Below are 25,477 nucleotides of genomic sequence, written 5' to 3'. Positions count from 1 at the left end.
ATTTTGGATCTCTGTTGTCAGCATTCTATTTCTCGCTAGTAGTGCCTCGTACAGATGCGGGGTGTCGACCAAGTCGTTGTTTCGGGCTTTAATAATTTTGTTCACGGTGTCGGTCAGTTTGTTTATTTGTATTTGGGTTTCGGAATTTATATTAATTTGTCTGGAGTTGGAATCCACTAGCTGAGCTTCGGTCATTTTGATCTTTAGAAAATCTGAGGCGTCGGGAGTTCCCGCAACTACCTTAAGAGCCGTACCTAAGAAGTCTAGGCTTCTAGCGATACGGTGATGTATTTTTAGAACGGACAACAAGTTTATAAGGTGATCTGTATCGACGTCTAACAACTTTCGCATATGCGACTGTGGAAAGGAAGCGGACAATTTCTTTGTTTCATCTACCATGTAAATATAATCAGACAGGTTGCTCGAATGTCTCAGTCAATTACGATGCTCAAACACCAGTACATCTCCGTCTACGACGGGAATGTAGTTGGCGTGGGAAAAGTCGGTAATCCGAGCACTTGCCACTGCCAGGGTGATGAGTGTTATGAGGGCGAACCTGCAAACCAAACGTAGAATAAGACCACGGCATATTAGCTTAAATCAGGCCTACTACTGGAAATTTATATAAATTTGCCTCCTCGCCCTCTAAGTTTAGTTACTATTTAAAGACGAATAAAAAAAACATAAGGAATATCTTAAAGCTAACTAAAAATGGGGGGACCTATTTTAGGTTGTCCTTATGGACCACCCTCCCCTTAATAAGAACAGACGTTCCTAGGTCTGCCTGCACTGTTTGTTCTGTGCACAATGGTGTCAGTTTGTTTCCAAGCCTTTTATTGTTTTTGACAAAAACCTCGTCTCCTACCTCAAAAACACGGTTTTGTCTAGCTGGGTTGCATCTTTCGATGTTGTTCTTCTGGCTCAACGAGAATGTTTAATTAAAACAAGTGGTGTTTTACGGCCAAGTGCCGGAGTAGCTGGTCTTTATTCTTAAAGTGCAAGCTTAGAACTGAATACAAAAGAATATGAAAAATGTGGATCTACCCTAGCTTCAATGCATCACGCCATAAACCCATGGTCGGCAAGCCGACTCAGCATTTATGCAACACAGCTTGGTACCCCGGATAAGGGGTGTCCAATTGCTGTTGCTGACCGTTCGCAGCGCAGAGCGCTGAACTCCGTTGGGGCGCGTCAGCATTGTTTATATGTGGCAACTTAGTTGTTAACTTACATACATGATATTGTAAGATCTAGATATATCACGTGCTTGCACAGAAGGTTAACCCTCAGCCTCACTTAATGGCGCACGGCCAAGAAGCAAGACGATCTCGAGGCGATTTTTCAAAGTCAATGCCGGACAATTGACATGGCTACAGTACAGACACACACAGTCATGCCATTACCCATATTCTCCCCCCAATGAGTAAGTAGCGCTTCTCTTGGGCTTTGCTTGGATCGGATCAAAGACTGGGGAGTTCGGACCCATATACCATATTCCGAACTGTGGATTCCTTATGTGCAAGTCGTTTATCGCGCGATCGGCGATGATATTTATTAGACATGCGCCGCAATAGCACCAACGACGCTTGAAATGAATTTCTTTGCAGCAATATCTCGGGGCCTGAGGCCTCAGATCGGTTTACTTCGGATTGATTCGCACACTCATCCATGTACAAACATAGATATATACGTATGTATATTCGGGTATGAGTGTTTATCTTGCATTGGGGTGATGGAAATTGGTTCCGATTATTAATATACGACAAGCCATTATCTGTTTCAGCAAAGTGTGTTCATTCAATGTTGATGCCAAATGGCGAGCGCTTAATAATAATTCTATCCACTTTATCGCACAATCGCACTTCTTTTATTGCCCATCCTTAACGATAACTAAGTTAAGATTGGGTAAAAGATAAAATCAACTGATATAATAAAATGAAATATGAAGTGAAGAGGTAACATTCAAATTATTTTTATTTGATCATCAAAAATGTAAAATGGGTGTTGTTGCTTGACCAAAATATATGTGTAAACTGTAAAGTAAACCGAAAAAAAAACAAAAATAAAGCAAACTGTTCTACAATATTTATAATACATATGTTTAAATTGAATTGTAATAATTGTAATGTAGATTTTAAATTAAATCGCAAGCCATGTGTTATGTATCAAAAGTAACGTGCATTTAAATTTATTAAAACCGATGATACAAAGGCTTTTGAAACCGTTATTTTAACGGATGCAATACTTAAATACTGAAATGTTTATTTTGGTAACTATCGCAAAATGAGTGTGTACTTTAACGAACGGCCACACTGTCGCCCGGATTCGTAAGGTGCAGCCCTGGTCACTCTGGGCACGTAGTCAAAATGAGGTTTTTTTCCGGCGTTTTCGTAATTTTATTAATTAAACTTTTCCAAAATGCCAACGCCGGAGAGGTGGAGGTCGTCGGCTGCGGTGGCTTCATCAAGAGCCACGCCGAGATCGACTTTTCCCGGGTGGAGATCAAACTGTAAGTAGCAGTTACCTTTCTGGGATGACCTGATAAGAATTGTGGCGCATGGTGGCCGCTAATTGAATAATAAATTAACTGGCCCGTATGTGATTAACCTAATTTCATCTCGCTCTGAAGGCTGACCAAGCAGGGATCCCTGAAGGACAAGACGGACTGCTCACCCTCTAACGGATATTACTTCCTGCCGATTTACGACAAGGGCGACTACCTGCTCAGCATTTCTCCGCCACCGGGCTGGAGCTTCGAGCCGGAACAGGTGGAATTGAACTTCGATGGCAAGACCGACGTTTGCAGCCAGGGTCGCGATGTGAACTTTGTGTTCAAGGGCTTTGGCATCACCGGACAGGTGGCCCTCGCCGCCGGCGGCGGTGCCCGTGGCGTAGATGTGGAACTGCGATCTGAACAGGGCGAAGTCCGGCGCACAAAGAGCGATGCGAACGGAGTGTTCTCCTTTACGCCCATTATTCCCGGTAACTACGTGGTCAAGGCATTGCATGCAAAGTGGCACTTCTCCAAGGCGGAGCACAAGGTGGTCGTGGTTAGCGGTAACACCGAGCTGCCGGCGAACTCTTTGGTAGTCTCTGGATTCGATGTGGTTGGTCGCTTTGATTCCAGCTCGCCGCTTCCTGGAAATCTGGGTGTGGCTCTTTACAAGAAGAAAGGAGTAAGTATAGTCCTTTGCTAACACATATTCTGAAAAGATAGTAGTACACAAAAATTGTTTCATTTATTTTAAGCTGTTGTATACACTTTACATAAATTAAATTTTTATCTTAACCAATTATTAACGTTTATCCTTATTCTCTTTTTAGCAATCTTTAGTGCCAAAATGTGAGACATCCTCCCCAGCGCCGGCTAATAGTGTTAATAGCGCCTACGAATCCGCATCCTCTTGCTTCTCCCAGTTGGACAAATCGGGAGAGTATATTTTCAAGAATGTGCCATCTGGAAAGTACCTGTTGCAAGCTATCAACCTAGATTCCAAGTTGAAGCTGCACTTGAGTCCCGAGCTGTTGGAACTAGAAGTGGGCAAGGATACGCTGCAAGTCAAGGACGAATTCAAGATCACAGGCTTCACCGTTTCTGGTCGAGTCCTGACCTCCGACGGAGGGGAACCGCTAAAGTCAGCTGTTGTTAAAGTAAATGGAAAGAAGGTTGCCGAGACTGATGCCCAGGGCTCATATACGTTGGAAAACTTAAAGGCAGGCACGGTCAACATCGAAGTGGAGTCCTCCCAGCTTCAGTTTTCTCCCCTGCAAGTCAAGGCTCAGATCAACACAGCTTCCCTGCCCACAATTGTGCCATCTGCTTATGAGGTGTGCGGAAAAGTAGTGTCTCCGAAATCGCACAATGTGGGACTTACCAAGATCGGCTCCACTTTCCACTCGTCGGCTTCCACAAACGCGGAGACCGGAAACTGGTGCGCCTTTCTTCCTGTTGGCAAATATACCATTGAAGTCCTGACCACGGATGCTGACAAGGCCGCTGGAGTGCAGTTCTTCCCTGTTCAGCAGCAGACGGAGGTTCGCGATGCACCCGTCAATGGCATAACCTTCTCCCAGCTGCGCGCAAAGATTCGCGGCGAACTGCAGTGTCTGCCTGATGCTACCGCCACCTGCACTTCCGCTGAGGTCACCCTGCAGGCTTTAGATGCCACCGGTCAACCGACGGAGAACAAGTGGAAGGCCAGGGCACATCGTAAGTAATTATTATTAAGTTTAAGCGTATGAATACTGAAAAATGTAGCCATAGAAAATTTAGGTTTCAATTTGATTATCCTGCTCAAAAGAAATAATCTGCAGTTTTGAAAAAAGCTATTTTAGAAGGTTTAAAAATTATTCAGCAGAAATGGATATGTGCTAATAATTCTAGTTTCAAAACCATTTTTACATATATTTAAATTAAAAAAGTACCAAGAAGTTCACTAGGTAACAATATTAGTTGACACGGATTTCGTTACCAGTGGTCGCTGATAAGCAATAAGATTACAACAGTAGATAGATAGTGTATCTTTGGCGTAATGGTTCTGTTTTAATTAGGATGGTCTTCCGAGTAACCATTTATCATCTAAAATTACCTATCATCATTCTTATGCTTTTGTATCGTAGGTGGCAAATACGTTTTTAAGGATATGCTTCCCGGCCCCTATGAACTTACAATTCCCCAGGGAAATCTCTGCTACGAATCGACCCGTGTGTTCCTGAACGTTGCTTCTGCTGAAGAGGATGCGCCCCCATTTGTACACAAGGGCTACGAGGTGTCCATTATCTCTAGCCATCGGGCACTGGTAAGTCTGACTGTTTAAACGACTTAATATGTATATTGAATGATGTACATTTTCCTTTTAAGATGAAATACACCCACGTCACTGGACCTTCTGAGCCAAAGGCACCTGCTGAATCGCTGAAGATTGCGTCAGGAGTGAATACATTTTGCGTGAACAAGTATGGTAGCTACGATTTCAAGCTAGAGGGCTGCCACACATATGATGAGTCGCTACCCAGCAAGTTCATTACTCCAGAACCAGATCAGTTGCAAACACTAATCATTAATGCAGTGGCCCACAAGACTGGCGTTCGAGTTCTGTCCACCGAACCCACTGCTGATTCCATTAAGCTTTTGCTCGAATCTGAATCGCTGGGTCAGGAGGTGATCGCACCCGTTGCTGAGTCCCACAAAGTAGATGGCAAGTTCGCCTACCGCTACGACACGTATCTCAAACCGGAACAGGTCCTTCGTATTACACCAGTGAGCGATGTCCTACTGTTTGCGCCCCAGCAACACGAAATTGTTGGCAGCAGCGATTGTGTAGATATTGCCTTCAACTTTGTGGCTACCAGAGGTTTGATTCTACGCGGAAAGGTTGTTCCTGCCATTAAGGATGCAAAGATCACACTGTCTTTCCCTGATCAGCCTGAGTTGCAGAGCCTGGAAGTACTCACCTCTGTCACCGGAGAATTTAAGTTTGGCCCAATTGAAGAGTCTCTTGCTTTTGACCTTAAGGCCGAAAAGGAGTCGTACGTTTTCAGCGACTACAACCGCCAGACAGCTTCGTTTAGTGCTCACAAACTCTGCGAGATTTCCGTGGTTGTCAAGGATGAGGCTGGTCAGACATTGGGCGGAGTCCTACTTTCGCTAAGCGGTGGGGAGAGCTATCGCAAGAACCTCGTCACCGGCGATAATGGAGCTATTAACTTCCACTCCCTTTCGCCATCGCAGTACTACCTGCGTCCCATGATGAAGGAGTACAAATTCGAGCCCAACTCAAAAATGATTGACATTAAGGATGGCGAGACTGTGTCTGTTACCCTTGTGTAAGTACAATTTCTGATCATTCCTCAACATACATATAAAGCATTTCCCTATTTTTAAAGTGGCAAGCGATTCGCTTACTCAATCTTTGGCACAGTGAGCTCCCTAAACGGTGATCCCTTCGCCGGCGTTAATGTTCAGGCCGCAGCCGATAACTTTTGTCCCCAGCAGCCTGAGGAGGCCACCAGCGAGGCGAATGGACAGTATCGCATCCGAGGTCTGCAACCTGGCTGTAGCTACTCCGTGCGCGTCGTCCCCGACAAGGAAATCGTGGAGCGATGTATTCCTGCCCAGCACACGGTTAAGGTGGCCAGCGAGGATGTGCGTGACATAAACCTGGTGGCTATTAGTCCCTTGAAGATCGTGGACATCACTGCCAGGGTGACGGCCACACTCAATGAACACTACAAGACGCTGCGCATTGTGATGTACCGCAAAGGAAACTCGGATTCTCCTGTATTCTCGCAGCGTGTGGGCACCCCGGTGAATCCTAAAGCAAGACTGAACCCAGGCATCACCGTCTTCTTCCCTCGCATTCCTTTGGACGGCAAGAGCTACGTGGTAGAACTGCTGTCCACCCTCTCCGATAAAACATATACCTACAAGCTGCCATCGACTACGTTTGTGGCTGACAGGGGTTCCGTGTTCGTTGAGCTGGAGTTCAAGCCGGAGGTGCGCGTCGCCGAAGCTGATCTCAACCAGAATTCAATTTCGGCTCTGGTGCTCATCGCCTTGGTGGCCATTGCCTTCTTTAAGCAGGATCTGGCCACCAGTTTCCTCAGCTTCGTGTGGGGCAAGCTTAACGATGTCGCCGCCGATCTCGCCCAGCGACAGAAAAGCAAGACGCAGGTGCGCAAGAACGAGCCAATCAACCAGCGCGAGATTGAACAGATGGCTGACCAGATAAATGCCATCAAGAAGAAAAAGACCAAGAAGATTTAGTTCCGACTGATAGTTGCATTAGTTGTTCAATTTAGTCACATTTCGAGGTATTCGCGGTAGGTATTCATCTGGTTTTTGTTTCTGTGAGATTTTGTTTAACCCTATTGTAACTTAAACTTTTTAATATGAATTGCATTTAAGAAAACGTTGTAATTTTTCACTTTCCATACATAGATTGAGGCAAGTTTATTTGTGTTCGTTATCCACTCTTATAGCTAAAATAAATAAATACAATTAAATAGATTAATTAGACAAGGTTGTTCTACTGCATCAGGATGTGCTCGGCAATGGAGCTGAGCTTGCGATTCTTGTGCTTGGCTCGTCGCCTTTCGGCTTGGAGGTTGATCTCATTCTGGGCATCCTCAGCGGCAGATTCCTCGGTGGCTGCCTGCTCCTCCTGTTGCTGTTCAGCTTCCTGTTGCTGTTCAGCCTCCTGGTGTGCCTCCGACTCCGGATTTTCCTCGGCGTTATCGTTCTCCACGAAAATGCACTCGGGATTGACGGCAGCACACTCGCCAAAGCTGGTGGCCCTGGCCATAGGATTCCTGGCATTGGTGTACTTCTCAAAGAATCCGCGACCCACAATGCGGAAGGCCATGCTGGTCAAGGGATTCAACTTGGATCTGAACTCCATTTCACAGACGAATCGGCGTCGGCACGCCTTCGAGTCCAGGCCCAAAAAGGCGAACATAAAATCGGCAATCCTAAAGATGAATTTGCAAAATGTTATCTTATCTAGTGAATAACAAACGTTCTGTACTTACTGCTCTTCGGCGGGCATTTGGCGAGCCACACTCTCTGAAATTTCCTCATCCACAATCTCCACGTGCTCTTCCTCCTGCTCATCCTGGATCAAATGGGCGTTATCTGCAGCGCTGCGGCGTCCGCGACGGCGCCTATCTACGGGACCAGATGGGCCACTTGGTCCAGAGGGAGATTCGCTATGGTAGTCGCCATGCACATCAGAGACAATGTCCGATCCTGCATAGCTGCTGTATCCGGAATAGGGCTCGAAACTGGCGCCGGAGTCAAAAGATGAAGGAGCATCATAGTGCTCCGAGTGATCGTGGTCCAGAGAGTAGGGAATGTGATCGTGATGGGAGAAAGACGAAGGACTAAAAAAATTGAATTATTAGTAAACCGGTAAGAGACGAAGTTTTGAGATCTACTTACGGATGATCCAGGATGATCTCCTGGTTGCACCTGGCATGGGGCCAGAAATAGCGCAGACCCAAGTAAATGGCACTGCCCACAAAGAAGGATACGATCACCACTTTCACCTTGATCCAGTAAGCAATGGCAATGGGCCATAGGTGACGATCTGTGAAGATAATAACAATAATATCGACACGATTAAATAATTTTCCATTGCATCAGATTTGAAAAACTTTCACTGCTCGACTTCTACTTCTACTCTTGAAGAAGGTTTTACGACAATTTATTAACCAATATCTATGCCCAAGATTGAAAGTGAAAAGTGTTAATTGCGAGCAATTCGTGATCGTCCAGTTTGGATGAGGTGCGTCTGGCTTGGGATTTGAACTGTGGGGAAACTTTCGAAAGAAAGTGGGATGGTTAACGCCCATGAGATGTCGATTCCGAACGATCAGAATAATTGTAATACTCGCTCGCTAATTGTTATATAAATTAGGCTTTTTGATAACATTGGTAATATATATGTACTGAAAAGTGGGTGATTATTGTTAGGTAAATTTTATGAAGCAGTTTCTGTTAATCTAAGAATTGCAGAGATTGGGATAAGATGTTTACACATTTTGGGAGTTTAAGATAGCTAACTAAAATTTGATATTAATTATATTTGTTTGTTTTATTTTTTTAATGTCCGATATACTTACACCAGAACATGTGGTGGCGATGGCGGCGAGTACGTCCCTCAAACTCCATTAACTCCCGGCCGAGATTTTCCCATGTGTCCTCCACTTGGTTATCCAATTGCGCCGGAGCCTCCTCGTTCTTCGTCTCCTCGCAAAACACCAGGGTGAAGTAAACGACAAGGAGCACAGCTGCGTACCAAATGGTGTTCTTGTGCATGATTGTATAGCGTTGTAGCGGTGTAAAGATTAAAAGCTGGTATCCCTGTGGCTTTGGTTTGTCACAGCAGAACCGAATGATTCAGCTCGAAGCCGGGTAGCCGGCTTATATACCACCGGCTATCGGTGATCCGCTCCAAGTTCAGAGTGATAATTGAAGCGTCGTTGTTGTGGCTTTACGCGCAGATTTTCACACATGCGTATTGCCCGCGATGACGAGTTTAATGCCCAAGACATGCATTTGAAATTTCTTTAAACTAGTGCAATTTCACTTTCATAAATCGTGCCCGCGTTTCTAGCCACTTTTGTCTTTGGTTCAATTAGTATCTATTACGAAATATGGGCCTACATGTACGGTAATCGACAATTCGCGATTTTCCCAGAACCGTTTTCAAAAGTTATGTAAAACCCCGCCAAATCGAACCGGTTAAAAAAGTTCTAACGGGGGCTATCGGACAGGTCGAGCATATATCGAACTAGAACTTCCATCTCTAATTAAATATTGTAAACATTTGTGACGTTATTGGTTTCGTAAATAAATGCATCTTACGTGAAGGATGTCCAGCTTAAAGTCAAACGATGTGGACACCAATCCCGCGCCGGATCCCCAGGCGCCCATTACCCGGAAGGGCTTCCTCATGTCGCTAAACACCGGAACACCCATGCCGATTCCCGAGCAGAATCTGGTAAATATGATTCCTTCTAGCTAATCTTCATCAGAACATTTGATTTATGCGAATATCTCAGTTTGGCCGCTGTCGTCCTGTCTCCGAATTCGAGAAACTGAACCGCGTGGGCGAGGGCAGCTATGGAATTGTCTGTAAGTTTGGTTGCATATGCATTTAACGCATTCGGTTAACCTGAAATCCGCTGCAGATCGCGCACGTGACACCCGTAGCAATGAGATTGTGGCCTTAAAGAAGGTCCGCATGGATCAGGAAAAGGATGGACTGCCAATTAGTGGACTCCGCGAGATCATGATCCTTAAGCAGTGCCATCATGAGAATATTGTCCGCTTGCGTGAGGTTGTGGTGGGAAAAAGCCTGGACAGCATCTTCCTGGTAATGGATTTCTGCGAGCAGGACCTAGCCTCCGTGCTAGACAATATGTCGCAGCCCTTCACCGAGTCCGAGGTTAAGTGCATCACCTTGCAGGTGCTTAAAGCCTTGAAGTACCTCCATTCGCGCTTTATGATCCATAGGGATCTAAAGGTATCCAATCTGCTAATGACTGACAAGGGCAGCATTAAAGTTGGTAAGAAGATAAACCATATTTAATCCCGATATCGCCTAATTTCCATTCCCCAGCTGATTTTGGACTGGCCCGCATGTTTAGCAACCCCCCGAAACCAATGACTCCCCAGATGGTTACTTTGTGGTACAGGGCACCGGAACTTCTCTTGGGATGCCGAACACACACCACGGCGGTGGATATGTGGGCGTTTGGCTGCATTCTTGGTGAGCTGCTGCTCGGAAAACCTCTGCTGCCGGGCAATTCGGAGATTGCACAGCTGGACATGATCATCGATCTCTTGGGAGCTCCATCGGAGTCCATTTGGCCTGGCTTTGCTGATCTGCCCGCTGTACAAAATTTTACCTTAAGTCAGCAGCCCTATAATAACCTTACGCCTAAGTTTCACATGATTGGCCAATCAGGCAGGAATCTCCTGAACATTTTGTTTATCTACAACCCAAAAACGAGAGCCACGGCCGAAGAGTGCCTAAAAAGCAAGTACTTTGTCGATCCGCCGCAGGGTGAGTTGGGATTTCTATTGTGACAAAGAAAGTTTTCAAGGGACTAAACCATTTTCCACTTTTAGCTTGTGACCCGGGCATGATGCCCACTTTCCCTCAGCACAGGAACAATACTGCAGCTCCTCCAGCTGTCCAGCCTCCCGCCGACATTCCCATCTCCGATTTGCTCAATGTATTCATTAAGCGTCAACGCATGGACTAAATAAGAACGAATTTATTTGAACATTATGCAATGCACTGAGTGGAAAACTATAGGTACGGCCGGTCCATCGGCGTTTGCTTGGCCTTCCTGTCGCGGGCGCGTGGAAACCAGCGGTGCTTAGTCGTGTGGGTCAGCTGCATCAGCTCCTGGCGAGACACTTCTGGATGTTTGCTCTTAAAGGCACGCATCGCCGTCTTCAGAGCCGATTCCTTAACCACCGCCGAGCTCTGAATCTCGCTGATCTTTGGCAGCGGCAGGGTGTTCTCGTAGGGAACTGGTGTGTCCGGATGCCAAGCCACAATGGTGCGTCCATTTTTGGTCACTGCCACGGCCTCCACCAGGCTCTTGCCACCCACGGCATTGCGCTGCACGGCGCTCGAGGAAAATAAACGAAATCCTCCGTATAAACGTGCCGCTGACATTTTCACAATTACAGGTGAACCGATAACTTAACAGCTGGAATGTTATCGCTTTAATTAATAGGCAGTAATGCAACATTAGCTTTTTTTCAATGCTTGGGTAAAAATAGCTAATACTTCAAAAATTAAATCTGAAACCGTTTCGATGGTTACTCTGTGTAGATGGTTAGGCAAAAACGCTAATATACAGATACATTTTTAATTAATTTTTCACTTATCGATTTCTTTCCAATAAAAAAAAAACATCGATAGCCTAAAAACATCGATGATTCGGCACCTCCGTTGAGTACTCGATACCAGGCTCTTATCATTTGCCGTCACAGCTGATTTTTATTTAAAAGTAAGCATTCCCGTTAAAATGTGGATTGCTTACGCCCTGGTGATCCACGTACTGCTTCTAGGCTCAATTTTCGTGATCTACTTCCGCTCGCCGGTAATCACGGGCCTTACTCCGCAGAAGCATCTTGAATATTACGGCTTGGAGCCACCGGCGAATCGTTTAGTGCTGATCGTGACCGACGGATTCCGCGCCGACTCCTTCTTTGAGGAGAACTGCCGCTATGTGCCCAACCTGCGCAAAATCTTCTTGCGGGAGGGCGTTGTGGGCGTGTCACGCACTCGTGTGCCAACGGAAACCCGTCCCGGACACATCACCCTAATTGCCGGACTCTACGAAGATCCATCGGCAGTGTTGCGCGGCTGGAAAAGTAATCCCATCGATTTCGACACCGTATTCAACCGGAGCTCACAGACCTACGCATGGGGAGCGAACGATGTTCTCAATGTGTTTTCCCATGTGTCTAACGGCGGCGAAATAAATCTCCGTTTCTACAACCACGATCTGGACTTTTCCCCAGGCTACGATGCCTACGAGCAGGACGAGTGGGTGTTCAAAAGGGTGAAGTTGTTGCTCCAGCAGAAGCGAGAAGCCCTGCTGCGGGCACAGAACGTCGTGTTCTTTCTGCACCTCCTTGGACTGGACACCGCTGGACATGTCCACAAGCCAGGCGCCCCAAAGTTTCGACAGACCTTGGAAAAGACGGAAAGAGGTGTTTACGCAATATACCAGGAATTCGAGCGGGTGTTTCCCGATAAGCGAACTGCTTACTTGTTGACCGCGGATCATGGAATGACAGATTCGGGTACGCGATAAAATTGCATACCCGCAAAATTGCTTTCTAACATGTTTTTTTTTATAGGTGCCCACGGTGCTGGTTCACCCCATGAGACGGACACCCCTTTTGTGCTCTGGGGTGCCGGAGCGTCAAGGGTCGTTCCCAATCCTGGAGGGCGGACATTTATGCCCAACAATGAAGGTCCTGCAATGCCACTGCACGAATTGGAGCAAGCCCAACTTACACCCCTGATGTCCGCCTTGTTGGGTCTCGCACCGCCAATGAACAACTTTGGGACGTTGCCAGTGGGTTACATGAATGTCAGCAAGGAATACGAGGCAATGGCTGCCCATGTAAACGCTCTGCAGCTACTGGAACAGTATGTAGCCCTGCAGAAGGAGCATAAAAAGGGATTTTTCGCGGATATTTTGCTCGAGTATGATGTTTTAAACGCCGAAGCAATCAAACGATACAAGGATACTATTGTTCAGCTGCAGAAGAAGCGGGAGTATTCACTTTGTATAGGCAAGAGCCAAGTCATCATGTCGCAAGCCCTTGAGGGCATCGATTACTATCACGGATACTACCGTAGAGTGCTTTTACTGAGCACCACTTCCACCTTCCTGGGGTGGATGTTCTACATCTACCGCCTCCTGTCTAGGAACAGGGCCAGTAAAGTGGAGTTGGTCCTCGAAAGGAGGAACAAAATAGTCAGAGTGAGCATAGGAAGTTCTGTGATCGTGCTCGTTATTTGTTTGCTGAGCCAAGGAACACCACTGGATATATCCTTTTATCTTCTACTTCCATATTTCGTTTGGCTTAAGGCCTTACAACCTTGGAACATAAACTTCTCTTCATCGCCAGCTTCAGCGTATAGTGCGCCGGCCCTGCAGACCTCAATGTGGCAGATTGTGTTACTCATCGCTTGCGCCGAGCTAATGGTCTTTACCTTCTTCGAGCGCCGCCTGATCGCGCTGTGCTTCTGCGTCTTTGCCTGCTACAATAGCTGGCAAAATTTTCAATCGAAATCCAGGGATTTCTTCTCCTGGCTCGCATTGGTCCTGATTCTGTCATGCTTTCCGCTTCTGCCGCTGTCAGTGGGCTACCAAAATGGATACCTGCTTGGAGCTGGAGTTATAGTCATTTTTACGAACTCATTTTGGATTTCTAAGTCGAGATTAAGCTACAGGAATCACACAACGTACTGTAATGGCCTGATACTGTTGCAAACCATATTGTGTGCTTATCTCCACTCAAACGGCATTAATATACCAATTCCATTGAAATTGGCTAGCTGGTTCTACCTGGTATACGCCTTTGCATCCATATTGTTAAGCAAAGAATCAAGACTGGATTTGCGTCTCGCCCAGATTGGCTTCAATTTGGGATCTCTCTACGCAACACTGTGTACGTCCTATGAGGCTGTGTTCGTTCAGTTGCTGACTATAGAGCTGAGTATCTCGTTGAGGGCTCAAAGTGCGCGGGCAGAGAGATCAGTGCTCCGTCTGGCCTTCACCCTGCTATTGTATACCTTCTTTTCGCTCTTTGGATCCGGAAACATAGCGTCGATCAGCTCCTTTGATCCGAACATCGCTCGCTGCTACCTCAGTCACTTTGCTCCCTTTGTGATTATGGGTCTGGTGCTAGTGAAACTACTTGTGCCTGTGGTGCTTATCATGTCGGTGATCTATGCCAACAGCGAGTTTGTACGCCAGCACGAGGAGCAGATCTTCATCTGTCTGCTGCTCATTTGCGATGTAATGGGCCTGAACTTCCTATTCTTGGTACGCAACCAGGGCTCCTGGCTGGACATCGGTACGTCCATATCACACTTCGTTATCATGGAAGTAACCACGCTGGTGATGCTCCTGATCTTTTATAGCGCAAAGCAGCTGCTTCGAGTGATTCCTTGGGAGGAAATAGACTTTAAAATGTTGCCGCTGCGTTTAATCCACTGGGATGTGATCAGCGCCAAACATCACTAATCGTATAACCGATTTGACAAACATTCTAGCTAAGCTTAAACATTTATGTTCGATAACATTTACAACACTAATTAAGAATTAGTAACATACACATGTAAATTATAGAATCTAATGCTAGGAATGTGTCTGCGTGTAGGTGAGGGTCAGGGTGGATCGATTTAATGGACAACCAAATCTGAGCTTATAAAGAAGACGAATACTTATTTGCAAACAAGACAAATTCTTACTGATTCTGTACTGTACTGACGCATTTAAGAATGTATTAGAAACACCAGTATTGTTACTATTTTAAACATAAATAAATTAAGAATTTTAAAACACTTTCGATAGTTAAAAAAAAATTGTAAACTGAGAATCCTAATAGATCTTTAAAAAAATCAAAGACAGAAATTATATTTCTTAAAAAAAAAAAATGTATCAAGTGTATATTTTTAGGATTACTCCAAAAAATCGACCCACCCAATTGTGGATGGTGTTGTGTAGGATGTGTATTCGTGTGGTTTTGTGTGTGTCATGGCACGACGACATCTAATGAGTTGTAGAAGCAGCAGCACGGCTATAGAAACGGTTATCCCGATTAATCTTTCAGATATCGCTCCACCGGATTCACACCTTGAAACTTTGGACTGGCGGTCTCATCTGAAATGTATCTTGGATTAGCATAAGGCTAAGTGCTTCTACAATGGAGAACCCACTTGACTGTACCGGCTTGGCCGTGGTGGCACTTTCCCGCGGAGTTGCTTGCAGGCAGTTGAGCCACTCGGCCAGCGAGATCTTTTTGTCACCATTGACGTCGCAGTAGCGCGGCATCTTCTTGCCGCATCTGCGCAGGTTGCTGTTGAATAGGAGAGATTTTATATGCCATTAAGGATGGCCTTTGGTTTGATGGCTCACCTTGCACTGGTAACCAGATCGCGAAAGTTCTTCCACTCTCGACGATCCCACGACTTATTCTTGTTCTTGTCCAGATAGACAAAGCTCAGAGTGGCGATTCGCTCATCGTCTGTCTTCCACATGCTAGAATTCGTACTGCAATATAGAGAATACATTCTTATAAATATATTATATATAATGACTAATGACTATATATAATGACTAAGCTTGCTGAACTAAATATCTGAGCTCTTAAAGTGATGATCAATCCTACCCGGTGGTGCTGCTGGGCAGAAGAGAGGTGTTGAGGTAGGCCTTCAGCTCTTTGAGGAACTGCGTCTTGCGCGGCTCGGTGCATCCCTTCATGGGTCGCACGGCCACACTCTCGTCACACTGAGGCCGCTTGTTCTTCACCGATGTGCCCGGTATGCTCTTTCCCGTATCCTCGTTGACGCACCAGCAGTACGAAGTGGACGTGGAGGAGTAGCACTGAATGCGCTGATAGCGACCATCCGGAAGGCACTGCGGCACAAATAGGACGCTCTTTCCGCCGTGCTATGGGATGGAGAAACATACAGAGGTTTCCTTTGCGAATGATATTTTGAAGACTTACGCCTTGCTCCTCCAGCGTGACCGACTGATCCATCCAGCAGTTGGAGTCATTTTCCAAGTCCTGGCTCGCCGTCTCTGGCTTTGAGTTGAGCACTGAAAGAATTTGATAATTAACAAACATTTTAAACTGCCCTTTGGAGGCGTGCAGAAATGATATAAAATCATGATCAATCGGTTCCTTTTGCATGACAACTTTGTTATTAAATATTAGTTGATAAATAATAAATTATACGTCTGATATCGTGATTTAGTTTATGCCAATGCACTTTAAATTTGGTTAGTAGCCCAATTCTACGTACTATATAATGATGGGATATGCGTTCGTGAACTGGGCAGATCTGCTCCTTGCGAGTCGTCCTCTTCACCGCCGTAGCCCGTTGCACCGTCCTCGTAGTTGTCCTCGTGCTCCTCACTGCCACTCGCATCCTCGGAATATGAGTGTGGATTAACTCCAGTACCAATGGTATTGGTGTGACCTCGGTGGTGTCCATTGACGTTGGTGTTGTGGATGCTGTAGTGCGTGGAGTGTGGTGGGGCGGTGGCTGCACTGCTCGCCAGAAGATTTACGACAGCACTACCTGGATTCAGATGACACACAGATGTGAAATGAACTAAGGAAAAATGGATCATGATGTTCCGCCAGCTGCCTAAACCGTGTCTTGAAGTCTTCATTGATTTTTTTTTAATGATTTTGAGACTCTCATGAACTATAATTAATTATGTGTATTCAATGAAATGCAGCTAATCGGAAAGCAATTAATTATCAATGAATTAATAATTCTAAAGCTTTTGATACTGCAAATTAAAGTTCATGAGATGCTGCTACAATATCCTGTTCTATATATATTTCAACTTTTACTCACGGTTGTGAAACTCCTTGGTGAAGCAGACGCTCCATTCCAACCAATTGAGGTTGGCATCCTTGATGACATCACAGTATTTGCCAAAGGTCCGTCCACAACGACGAGGTTTAACGTTCTAATTGAAATCATTAATGTAAAAGCAGTTTTCCAGACTAAAAACTATAGTTACTTACTCGCCGGAGTACCTTCTTCAGCTCCCGAATCTCCTGGCGATCGAGCAACTTGTTGCCATTCGTGTCCAGCTTGGAGAACTGCCACTCCAGGATGTGGGAATCCGATAGAGATGGCTGTCGGAAAAAGCTCTGAGCCTCGTTCCGGAACATCCTCATCAGGTTGGTGTTGAATTGCGACCGATCGGACTTGCTGCAAGTCCGGTGGGCTGTAGATCCCGCCTCCGAACTGCCTTTGGACGCAGATGTATCCGAATTGTAGCCAATCTGATGCGATGCCAGGCGGCGTCGGTCACGTCGATTGGCCCTGCAGCGCAGATTTCCCTTCCGCCGGAATTGCTTGTTATCATCCTCGATGGGTCTGCCCTGACTGTCGCTGCACCAGCATCCGTTGTTCCCATAGCACTGCATCGCCGCAAAGTTGCCATCCTTCCTGCACCTGGGCACAAAGTACCCGGGATCTCGCTCCTGCTGACGACGGGCAAATTTCACCGCCTCCAAGCAGGCTAAAATGATAGAACATATTGTATGTTAATATATATTGTATATTGTATAGAATTCGTCATAAATGTCACAACTAGATTAACTAACTAATCAAAGAAGATGATTAACACAACTGTTTGAACTAAAGAGATAATCAATCGAAAACGTATTATTTAAGCACACAAGCAATTAAAGCATTTCAGGGCTATATCTCCCGACTTATGTATAAGTTAAGTAAGGTATGTGATACATTGACACTTACCATTGCAGGAGCCGCTGTACTTGAGGCTCACCTGGTGGCCACCGCACTGCGCCCGCAGCAAATGACACCTGGTGGGATAGGTTTGGCCATCGGTGCCGCAGACGGGACCCTCGTTATCATCGCACTCGCCCTGTTTGGCGGCGCAGGCGGGTAGCTTCATCTGCGGGTAGAGATCGAGAGGAGAAGGTGGTGGTGGTGGAGTCAGTGCAAGTCTCAACTGTATGGTAGCTGCAGGGAGTGGGTGGGGTACCCGTACCGCTCCCCCTTGGACAAATACGCGTAAAATGATTTACTGCACTTATGGCCAAGTCTGCGAGTCGCCAAGCGTCTGGGCCTTTGCCGCTGACTGGAATACGAATGTGGCCAATGGTCGACAGGGGCGGCCGCTTGAGGGGGGTGGGCTGTGGTGTGCAGAAGCGGAGGCGGTTTTGGGGGTGGCCTACCTGTTAGCCGGCTAATGTGAAAATCAAAGTTGTCAGGCCCATAACTCGAAAGCCCCGAAATCCGCACCAAAATTATGGCTGCCTGCTGCTCTCGACCAACTTGGCTGCTGAGTGCGCAAATTCTTGTTTAGCCCACAAAATCACATTCGAGTATACGCAAATATCTGTATCTATATATCTTTCTACACACATACACAGATGGGGCGGCCCAGCACTTTGGGATTTGCCAGTGCAGCGCCTTTTGTCGCCAATTTGCTCCGGCCGACCCACGGATATTTATTTGTCGTGTCGCTCGGACATTAATTAGATTTCGCTGTTATTGAAAAGTGAAATGCGGCAGGCCATCTAAATGTTCCATAACTGAAACATGTTTGGGATAATATATGATCATACTACTTGATGTGCCAATGGTAGTTAAAGTGTGTGAGCTGTATACTTCTCTACCATTTCTGTATCATTTTGAACACTTTCAATGATTAAAGCCCAAAAACCCATACACCCAAAGAGAATCAAGTGAACAAGAAGGGATTATGGCTATCAACATTTTATTATCCAGCTTAGTAATTTAATGCGTTTATGTGAACACCCAAAATGAAACGAAATGCACCCCGAAGATACTAAACACCAGAAGCTCGACAAGAAATGTTATACAATTATGAGAAGCACAAATATTACCTGTCCCAGTGTTATCTTGTTGCCCCAACATACATATATGTAGGTATACAAATAATGTAGAATGTCTGTAAACAATTCGAATTCTTTTTTGTGGGCAGCGAAGCACGCGCTGCTTGGAAATCGGAGTGCGCAGGTGATTTTCGACTCCCGACTGGGCACAGACAGATATCGGACAAAAGTATGTACATACATACATGTATAACCAGAGCATACATATGTACATAGGTATATTGCTGCAATAGGCAGATCGGATGGCTGTTCTCAGAAGTGGAGAGTGGGGCATCTGGTTAAAAGTTGAACATGAATACCCCATTAGCTAATTATCAATTTCGGATATTGGGGAGCAAATACCTATAAAGCCTGTTAAGTTCCATACAATGCTTTTTGTACAGGCAAAAGTGTGTTAAATGTTTATAAATTATAAGTAGTTTCTATGTAAAACCCCCTCGAATTTCACGTTTGCAATGCCCCTGCTATGGGGAATGTCTGATTGGGAATGCAAATGACAGTTTTGCTGGTGATTATCTAAGTTTTTGAAATAGGGCGTTATCCCAAAAACGTGCCTGGATTGAAAATTCCCACCTGAAGCACCCTGTTGCCTCCCGCCCCCCTCACATTGTCTCACCCTCTTAGCCACAAATTATAAACTGAGACAGCTCAAGGATTGTTACCAAGATAACGACAAAATTATTGACTGACAGTTCTCACGCTCGAAGAACGAGGCGGCGAAGAGGAGGCTGCAATGGGCGGAGAAGAATCAGAAGAACAAGCTCCACACTTTAAATACTTCTTCACACTTTGTCATCATCAGCCAGCTTAGTGACATTGGCAAAATGACTAAAAAAGGTATTTAAATGAGAATGAGAAAGGATTGCTAGCCTTTTAAGTCGAATCTGGAATACGCTTTATAGCAAGGAGAATACGACTGCATATGAATTCGAATTCTTCAGTTATATTTTGCCTGTTTTACGTCAGATAGGAATATAGTAAGAACGAAATCGGCAACACCTCTTCTTAAATTCTTAAACGCGAATTCCTACGCTTTGTGCACACAACCAATTGTAAGCGAAATTTCGATTTCATTTTAAAGGGTATAGAAACAAAGAGGAGCCAACGCGCAGGAAAGAATCGCTTTTGACTTGTGATCATATTGTGTTCTCCTTTTTGCAGCTCCTCGAGCTCTTCTTCTTTTTTCTGCAGGAATAAGAAACACGTTCGTTCGTCGGTCAGATGAAACAAAAACAAAAATCAAGGTGTGGGATTGAAGACAGGCCAAGAGGAGGCGATCAGAAGAAGAGGAGGCAAGAGAAGAGACAAAAAACAGGAGGGGAGAGAAGAAGAAGAAGGAGCCGGAAGACTCTCTTTTCGGAGTTTGGCAGACAGCGCGGCGGCGAACAAGGTGGAGAAAGACAGGGCGAAGAAGAACGACCGCAGCTTCTTTGTTGGCTGACTTTTGGTACCTTTGATACCTGGAATATTGGAGTGTTTTCTCGGGATTTACGAAGTAATCGCTTGTAGCCTTGGCAGAAAGTTTGGCAGGCTCCGCTTACAAGCACTTATACAAATTGGAAAGGACTAAATGAAGCTCCAAATTATGGCCGTCATCATCATAAAACTTCATATATGAATTGGTACTAGATACATCTACCTATTGTAAGTTTGTACACACATATAAGCAAAAAGTTCTGAGAGTTAAGAACTCAAAAACTCTAGAGAGGAATATGTTCGGCGGCTGAATAATCGATCTACTGATATTGATTTAACCACACCTTCTATGCAAAATGTAATATTGTTTGTAACTTTAAATAGTAGTTTTTTATAGACAATTAATTAACTGTATACATTCAGCTCTGTTCTACGCCAACACATTACTGCAAATGATTAACCCAATTTACTTTGGTTTGTCCTGCGAATATTTTGTTAACAGTTTTTGAAAGTCAACTTACCAACTGATCGTCACTTTTTCCAGTCGCGATGAAAACCGCCAGCCAAGTGACGAACAAAACACATCTCGCCAACATTTCACTTAGCAGATCGAATTCGTCAATTAACTGTTAACTGTGCTTGGGAGGGGGGATTGGTTTGATACGCGTGTTTATTGCATCAAGTTCGATTCTCTCATTATAGTCAAAGTTTTTCGTTTATTTCACCATCTTTTTCGCAAAGTCGCAATTAGATTTTCTTCCTAGAACTTTTACTTTGCCGCTCTCCGATTTATTTATTTACCGATTACCGCGGGCTATTTATAGTGGGAGAGGTGTGTGCGTGTGCATTAAGGTGTTGTGGATCTTCTGTTTATATAATGCGTCTTGATGTGTGCGATTTTTGGTTCGTTTCGATTGGAAAACCGTCCGAAAACGTTCAGGAAGCGAGGAGGTGCGAGGAGCACGGATCACAACGAATCTGCAGAGCGCACTTCAATAGTCAACCGATCGCAGCCGAGTTCCACACGCGACTGGCCATTTGCCTTGGAGTGGAGTGGCCCAAAACCGAAGAGAGAGGCCCCAGGTGAGAGTGGGCGAAGAATCGGATTCGGATTCGGAATCGGAATCGAGCTGAGAGATCGGCGGAGAGAGCGAGGGACATCGCCGCCGCCAGAGTGTCTGGCGTGTCGCTTCCAATATCTTATCTTTGCAACACTCCGACTTGTGGAGGCTGGACAGACAGCACAGTGGAGCCTCACTAAGTTAAACCATAGGTCGACGGTACCGGAGGAAGATATTGGATTTCTGACTATGTAATTCTAAACGTGTGGTTGAACGACTAATTAACTATCACTACCACATTATTAGTACACTAAAACGAAACCGGCATTAAAACAACATTGTAATCATCAAATTTTGCTAGTCCGATTTTGTCTACATGAATATATTGTTTGCTTATATATTTTATACATATGTAGGTAGAAAGAGCAAGAACAATGAATTTATAATTTAGGGATGTTCTACTGTAGCAGCATAAAAACGATCACATTCACACACCGGCAGACAGAGAGAGCACTTGTGTATGCGTGTGAAATTTATCTTTCTTTGTGCATCTCAAGAGGTTGCCTCACCAACAAAAGCAACAAAAAACCTCTAAAACAAAGCGGCCAACAGTTGCACCAGCTGCTCAGCCAGCGGGGGAGGGGCAAGGGGCGCAGGAACGTCGGGGTAGGGGCAGGCGGTCAGGAGAAAACGTGAGCCGTCGAGGGCCCCGCTCCTGTGATTTATAGAGCCGCCGGCCAAGGAGTTCGCCTGGAGAGGATTTTAGGACGGTGGATGGAGGAGGCAGAGGCGGAGGCGGAGACGAAGTGGAGTTGCCGGTCTCCGTCTTCGACTCGGTGTGAAACCTGCCAGACAGTCTGACGGCGGCGATAACTGCCCCCTCTTGCCCACTACTTGATATACCCCCCCACCCCGAACACCAACGTTCCTGCCCTCGCTTTGTTTTCGGCTGTGCCACACTCCGTTTTGTGGTCTTCTTCGATGATCGAGCATGCACTGGGGAAAATATGCCTGTACTCGTAAATAGTACGATTACATACCTTCGTGCAGAAGTAGCTCTAGTAACTCTAGTTAACTCCAAATATTCTACAATATCTAGGGATCTATAGATTTGGATTTTGGGATGTATGCAGTTCTGATGTATTGTATTGTATTGAAAACGTAAAAGAAAAATTCGGTAGTTTCTCCTCGTGTGAAGATGGGCATGCGGGCAACACTCTGGACTGTAGACGGTTGTAAGGGGCGGGGTAGAAACTCAAGTGGAGTGGACTGGCAGACAGTATGACGCCAAAATGCAAGACAAGACAACCTGGTCGATAACAAAGGTAAACAGGCAACGCGGCCAGCCAAGGAGGAGCAGGGCAACTGAAAAAGCCTCGGTCGTGGGATTCGATCGGGATTGTCGGCTCAGCGCGACTGGGCTGAGAACCAGATGCAGATGCAGATACAGATATAGATACACGTACGCGCAGATACGGATTCAGATACAAGTACACTCGCCCCTGCCGCTGTATGCCCAACTAATCATTGTGTGATTCTTGTTTGTTTATTTGCCCGGCTTTATGAAGAGACTTTTCGGTAGAAATTATTTATTGTCGCATGTGTTTATGTATCTGCGTATCCGTATCCGAGTATCTCAGTTTTTTGAGCCAACTGTGTAGCTGTGAGCATAGCCCTAAAAGTGGCACCCAATCGGTCAGTTAGCTAGAAATCCAGATGATTAAAGATGGATTCCCCTAGATCAGCAAATTTCAATAGTTTGGGAGTAATAATATCGAAATTGGATGCTACTAAAGGGCACATATTTACTTAGGATTTTATCGACGTTGCATATAAGCAAATGTCCTGCATATCTTACAAACCAAAGATTCTTTCTCAAGTAAGGCCTTAACAATTTGAAATGGCTAATTGCGTAGATGTTGCCTTCCAAAATTAACTTGTCATGTGTGGAATATACTTTACTGCCTAAAATTTAAGGGCAGCTAAAATCCGCTGAAATGCAAATAACTTATTGTAGAAACGGGCCCTGTCTGCAGTATTTTGCTCTTATCTATGAAATATTGTCAATATTTTCCAAGCGAAGCACATGAAATAATAATCTAGACAACGGTTTCTCCCATTTGCAGTGAACTTAAAAATGAAAAACCCCCGAGACGTGTCTTCCTGCACAGCAAAAGAGACAATGGGAAGGTAAGTCACCGGGTGGGAGTCCCTGGGCGAATCGATCATCCCGTCGCATCGCTATATAAGCTCGGCGAAACCCCGATCTGCCACAACAGTATCTCTCCAGCTGTATTCCAACATGAAGTTCTTCGTTCTCGTGGCTATCGCTTTTGCTCTGCTCGCTTGCATGGCGCAGGCTCAGCCCGTTTCCGATGTGGATCCGATTCCGGAGGATCATGCCCTGGTGCATGAGGATGCCCACCAGGAGGTGGTGCAGCACAGCCGCCAAAAGCGAGCCACCTGCGACCTACTCTCCAAGTGGAACTGGAACCACACCGCCTGCGCCGGCCACTGTATTGCCAAGGGGTTCAAAGGCGGCTACTGCAACGACAAGGCCGTTTGCGTTTGCCGCAATTGATTTAGTTTCGCTCTGTGTCACAAATGAAACAAAACGTTGCAAAACTCTATATATAATTGGATCATTTTAATCAATAAATATTACAGAAATCCCTAGCATAATGAGTTGTAATTATTACTTATTACTTATTAAGAAAGTAATCGGTCATTAGCGAATAACCACATAAGACAACTGATAAGACAATGTTACTACTAATTAGAAAAAACGGTTAGTCGGCTATAAGATACCCGCAACTCAACTAATTAAGGTTTTGTGGAAATAAAGATATTCAAACGAAAAAGTGTCTGAATTCGAGATTAATAGAACGAGAGATAGATAGAATGTTTACGATTACTTGAATATAATTCGGTTACATAAAGTTACATTAAGCTTTAGCTGTAGATTCGTAAGTTTGAACATACAATGTCATATAACGACATAATTAGTCAGTGTCTAACTAAGCAACAAATGGAGACAGCTTTCGCATATATTTTATTCCGCATTTTCCATTATAACAACAAAAATACTCATTATCATAAACCGACAGCCTTTCAATTTACTATAAAACACGAATGCAACCTGAACGAGCTAGAACAGTTCTCGATTTCATATCCCAACATGAAGATCACTATTATTCTGGCGCTAACTCTAGTTGCAGTTTGCGTAATGCAGGTTCGATCTATTCCGGAGGATTCCGAGAATAGACAACTGCAAAAGGAGCTTCAGGGGAGTCTTATCCAGGATGCGGAGGAACACGTCCGCCCAAGGCGGCAGTCCTGCATTGAGAGGTGCAATTCCCTCTGTTCGAAGAAGGGCGTTAGAGGTGTTTGTGTTAAAGGTTTGTGCCGTTGCACTTGATTGTGATTTAAATGAGATTTTAATTAGGAAATATATATATTTTTCTATATATTATTAAATAAAATCCACATTAAATCTATGTATTTTCTATTTGAGATTGCGGTGCTTCTCGAACTCCTTCATAGCTGAATGAATTGTCGATCTCTTATCTCGCAGCACGCGAATGCCACTTTCTGTTTGGCAGGGTCAAAAAAATGAACCTACGCTAAAAGGTATAGCAACAATTTGCATTGCATTTCCGTTTCTTCTGCGGCTTTGCTCTATAAATACGGCAAGTCGACTACAATTCGTTCTTATCAATTAAACGAGCAAAAAAATTCAGTCGCCAAGAAACGATCAACTCTGCAAGCGAACAAGGGGAAAAGGGAAGAGAAACACGCGCCGAGAGGGAAACACGACACTTAATTAACGCCAATTATAATGGTTAATAAGAGTATGTAGAAATCGAGGAACGCGGCCGACTTGTGGGTTTCTTGTAATTTGCAAACGCTTTGCCGGTTAATTACGCGAACCCCTCGTCCTCACATTTCGGTCCGAAAACAGAGCAACCACTCGCGAGCGATTCCCCATTTGCACTGACTCTTCAGTTATCGGCACACTATATAGTCCCACATCGGCTAATGTACATATATAAGATCTCGATGTAGAGCTAAGAGAATACGAGAATTGAGATGCACATATATAATGCAGCTCTCCCCCAAAATATAAACAATTCAACGTGCATCTTGCTACGATTAAGATTTGAATTACCGCGCGCACTTGACTATCGATATATTTGTTTGTTCAAAAACATTACGATTTACAAATGTTAAAAGACATCATTTTATGTGAATTATCTAATTAAAACTCTTAAAGTCAAGTACATATTTATTTATTAGCTAGAAATCGCTAGAGATGGTA

The 25,477-nt window shown here is 44.9% G+C and overlaps 7 protein-coding genes across 9 annotated transcripts; 4 read left to right on the top strand and 3 right to left on the bottom strand.

Moving 5' to 3' along the window:
* The first annotated feature begins 2,366 nt into the window (after window positions 1-2,366).
* On the top strand, window positions 2,367-7,013 carry LOC6608455 (nodal modulator 3). The gene is made up of 6 exons (XM_002033153.2): window positions 2,367-2,509; window positions 2,630-3,176; window positions 3,325-4,210; window positions 4,621-4,799; window positions 4,862-5,826; window positions 5,887-7,013. The coding sequence occupies exons 1-6, from the start codon at window positions 2,367-2,369 to the stop codon at window positions 6,764-6,766; spliced, it is 3,600 nt and encodes a 1,199-aa protein (XP_002033189.1). The 3' UTR covers window positions 6,767-7,013.
* Window positions 6,853-8,871, bottom strand: LOC6608454. Its single transcript, XM_002033152.2, has 4 exons — window positions 8,623-8,871; window positions 7,940-8,087; window positions 7,531-7,881; window positions 6,853-7,470 (listed from the first exon to the last, which is right to left on the bottom strand). The coding sequence occupies exons 1-4, from the start codon at window positions 8,816-8,818 to the stop codon at window positions 7,029-7,031; spliced, it is 1,137 nt and encodes a 378-aa protein (XP_002033188.1). The 5' UTR covers window positions 8,819-8,871; the 3' UTR covers window positions 6,853-7,028.
* A 438-nt stretch (window positions 8,872-9,309) lies between these two features.
* Window positions 9,310-10,799, top strand: LOC6608453 (cyclin-dependent kinase 10). The gene is made up of 5 exons (XM_002033151.2): window positions 9,310-9,503; window positions 9,565-9,637; window positions 9,694-10,071; window positions 10,125-10,571; window positions 10,637-10,799. The coding sequence occupies exons 1-5, from the start codon at window positions 9,375-9,377 to the stop codon at window positions 10,771-10,773; spliced, it is 1,164 nt and encodes a 387-aa protein (XP_002033187.1). The 5' UTR covers window positions 9,310-9,374; the 3' UTR covers window positions 10,774-10,799.
* Window positions 10,766-11,225, bottom strand: LOC6608452 (39S ribosomal protein L42, mitochondrial). Its single transcript, XM_002033150.2, has one exon. The coding sequence runs from the start codon at window positions 11,193-11,195 to the stop codon at window positions 10,821-10,823; it is 375 nt and encodes a 124-aa protein (XP_002033186.1). The 5' UTR covers window positions 11,196-11,225; the 3' UTR covers window positions 10,766-10,820.
* Window positions 11,226-11,506: 281 nt separating this feature from the next.
* LOC6608451 (GPI ethanolamine phosphate transferase 1) lies at window positions 11,507-14,595 on the top strand. Its single transcript, XM_002033149.2, has 2 exons — window positions 11,507-12,334; window positions 12,392-14,595. Exons 1-2 carry the CDS (start codon window positions 11,551-11,553, stop codon window positions 14,290-14,292), a joined length of 2,685 nt encoding a protein of 894 aa, XP_002033185.1. The 5' UTR covers window positions 11,507-11,550; the 3' UTR covers window positions 14,293-14,595.
* On the bottom strand, window positions 14,323-25,157 carry LOC6608450 (SPARC-related modular calcium-binding protein 2). 3 transcript variants are annotated; one of them, XM_032715833.1, is made up of 11 exons: window positions 25,103-25,157; window positions 20,620-20,912; window positions 17,556-17,715; window positions 16,814-17,316; window positions 16,641-16,755; window positions 16,077-16,355; window positions 15,779-15,870; window positions 15,440-15,720; window positions 15,187-15,321; window positions 14,988-15,127; window positions 14,323-14,931 (listed from the first exon to the last, which is right to left on the bottom strand). In XM_032715833.1, exons 2-11 carry the CDS (start codon window positions 20,692-20,694, stop codon window positions 14,870-14,872), a joined length of 1,842 nt encoding a protein of 613 aa, XP_032571724.1. In that variant the 5' UTR covers window positions 20,695-20,912; window positions 25,103-25,157; the 3' UTR covers window positions 14,323-14,869. The 3 variants fall into 3 exon arrangements, with proteins under 3 accessions (XP_032571724.1, XP_002033184.1, XP_032571725.1); XM_002033148.2 differs by having other exon boundaries at window positions 24,782-25,126; XM_032715834.1 differs by lacking the exons at window positions 16,077-16,355; window positions 25,103-25,157 and having other exon boundaries at window positions 20,620-21,147.
* Window positions 23,438-23,841, top strand: LOC6608449 (defensin). Its single transcript, XM_002033147.2, has one exon. It carries the CDS (start codon window positions 23,462-23,464, stop codon window positions 23,738-23,740), a length of 279 nt encoding a protein of 92 aa, XP_002033183.1. The 5' UTR covers window positions 23,438-23,461; the 3' UTR covers window positions 23,741-23,841.
* Window positions 25,158-25,477: the final 320 nt, after the last annotated feature.

This window comes from Drosophila sechellia, chromosome 2R, assembly GCF_004382195.2.
Source record: "Drosophila sechellia strain sech25 chromosome 2R, ASM438219v1, whole genome shotgun sequence".
In the NCBI taxonomy this organism is placed as follows: Eukaryota; Metazoa; Arthropoda; class Insecta; order Diptera; family Drosophilidae; genus Drosophila; species Drosophila sechellia.
This window is presented reverse-complemented; position numbering and strand designations above follow the sequence as displayed.

Excerpts from the sequence above, each read along its gene's own strand:
- LOC6608455 (XM_002033153.2), top strand. The coding sequence starts at position 2,367 with ATGAGGTTTTTTTCCGGCGTTTTCGTAATTTTATTAATTAAACTTTTC. Across the intron at positions 2,510-2,629 it reads TCCCGGGTGGAGATCAAACT|GCTGACCAAGCAGGGATCCC; the intron begins GTAAGTAGCAGT and ends CTCGCTCTGAAG. Across the intron at positions 4,800-4,861 it reads TCTCTAGCCATCGGGCACTG|ATGAAATACACCCACGTCAC; the intron begins GTAAGTCTGACT and ends TTTCCTTTTAAG.
- LOC6608454 (XM_002033152.2), bottom strand. The coding sequence starts at position 8,818 with ATGCACAAGAACACCATTTGGTACGCAGCTGTGCTCCTTGTCGTTTAC. Across the intron at positions 8,088-8,622 it reads TCGCCACCACATGTTCTGGT|ATCGTCACCTATGGCCCATT; the intron begins GTAAGTATATCG and ends TTATCTTCACAG. Across the intron at positions 7,471-7,530 it reads CAAATGCCCGCCGAAGAGCA|GATTGCCGATTTTATGTTCG; the intron begins GTAAGTACAGAA and ends ATTCATCTTTAG.
- LOC6608453 (XM_002033151.2), top strand. The coding sequence starts at position 9,375 with ATGTCCAGCTTAAAGTCAAACGATGTGGACACCAATCCCGCGCCGGAT. Across the intron at positions 9,504-9,564 it reads CGATTCCCGAGCAGAATCTG|TTTGGCCGCTGTCGTCCTGT; the intron begins GTAAATATGATT and ends CGAATATCTCAG. Across the intron at positions 9,638-9,693 it reads GGGCAGCTATGGAATTGTCT|ATCGCGCACGTGACACCCGT; the intron begins GTAAGTTTGGTT and ends AATCCGCTGCAG.
- LOC6608452 (XM_002033150.2), bottom strand. The coding sequence starts at position 11,195 with ATGTCAGCGGCACGTTTATACGGAGGATTTCGTTTATTTTCCTCGAGC.
- LOC6608451 (XM_002033149.2), top strand. The coding sequence starts at position 11,551 with ATGTGGATTGCTTACGCCCTGGTGATCCACGTACTGCTTCTAGGCTCA. Across the intron at positions 12,335-12,391 it reads TCATGGAATGACAGATTCGG|GTGCCCACGGTGCTGGTTCA; the intron begins GTACGCGATAAA and ends TTTTTTTTATAG.
- LOC6608450 (XM_032715833.1), bottom strand. The coding sequence starts at position 20,694 with ATGTTGGCGAGATGTGTTTTGTTCGTCACTTGGCTGGCGGTTTTCATC. Across the intron at positions 16,756-16,813 it reads TGAAGAAGGTACTCCGGCGA|AACGTTAAACCTCGTCGTTG; the intron begins GTAAGTAACTAT and ends GATTTCAATTAG. Across the intron at positions 16,356-16,640 it reads CACCAAGGAGTTTCACAACC|GTAGTGCTGTCGTAAATCTT; the intron begins GTGAGTAAAAGT and ends ATCTGAATCCAG.
- LOC6608449 (XM_002033147.2), top strand. The coding sequence starts at position 23,462 with ATGAAGTTCTTCGTTCTCGTGGCTATCGCTTTTGCTCTGCTCGCTTGC.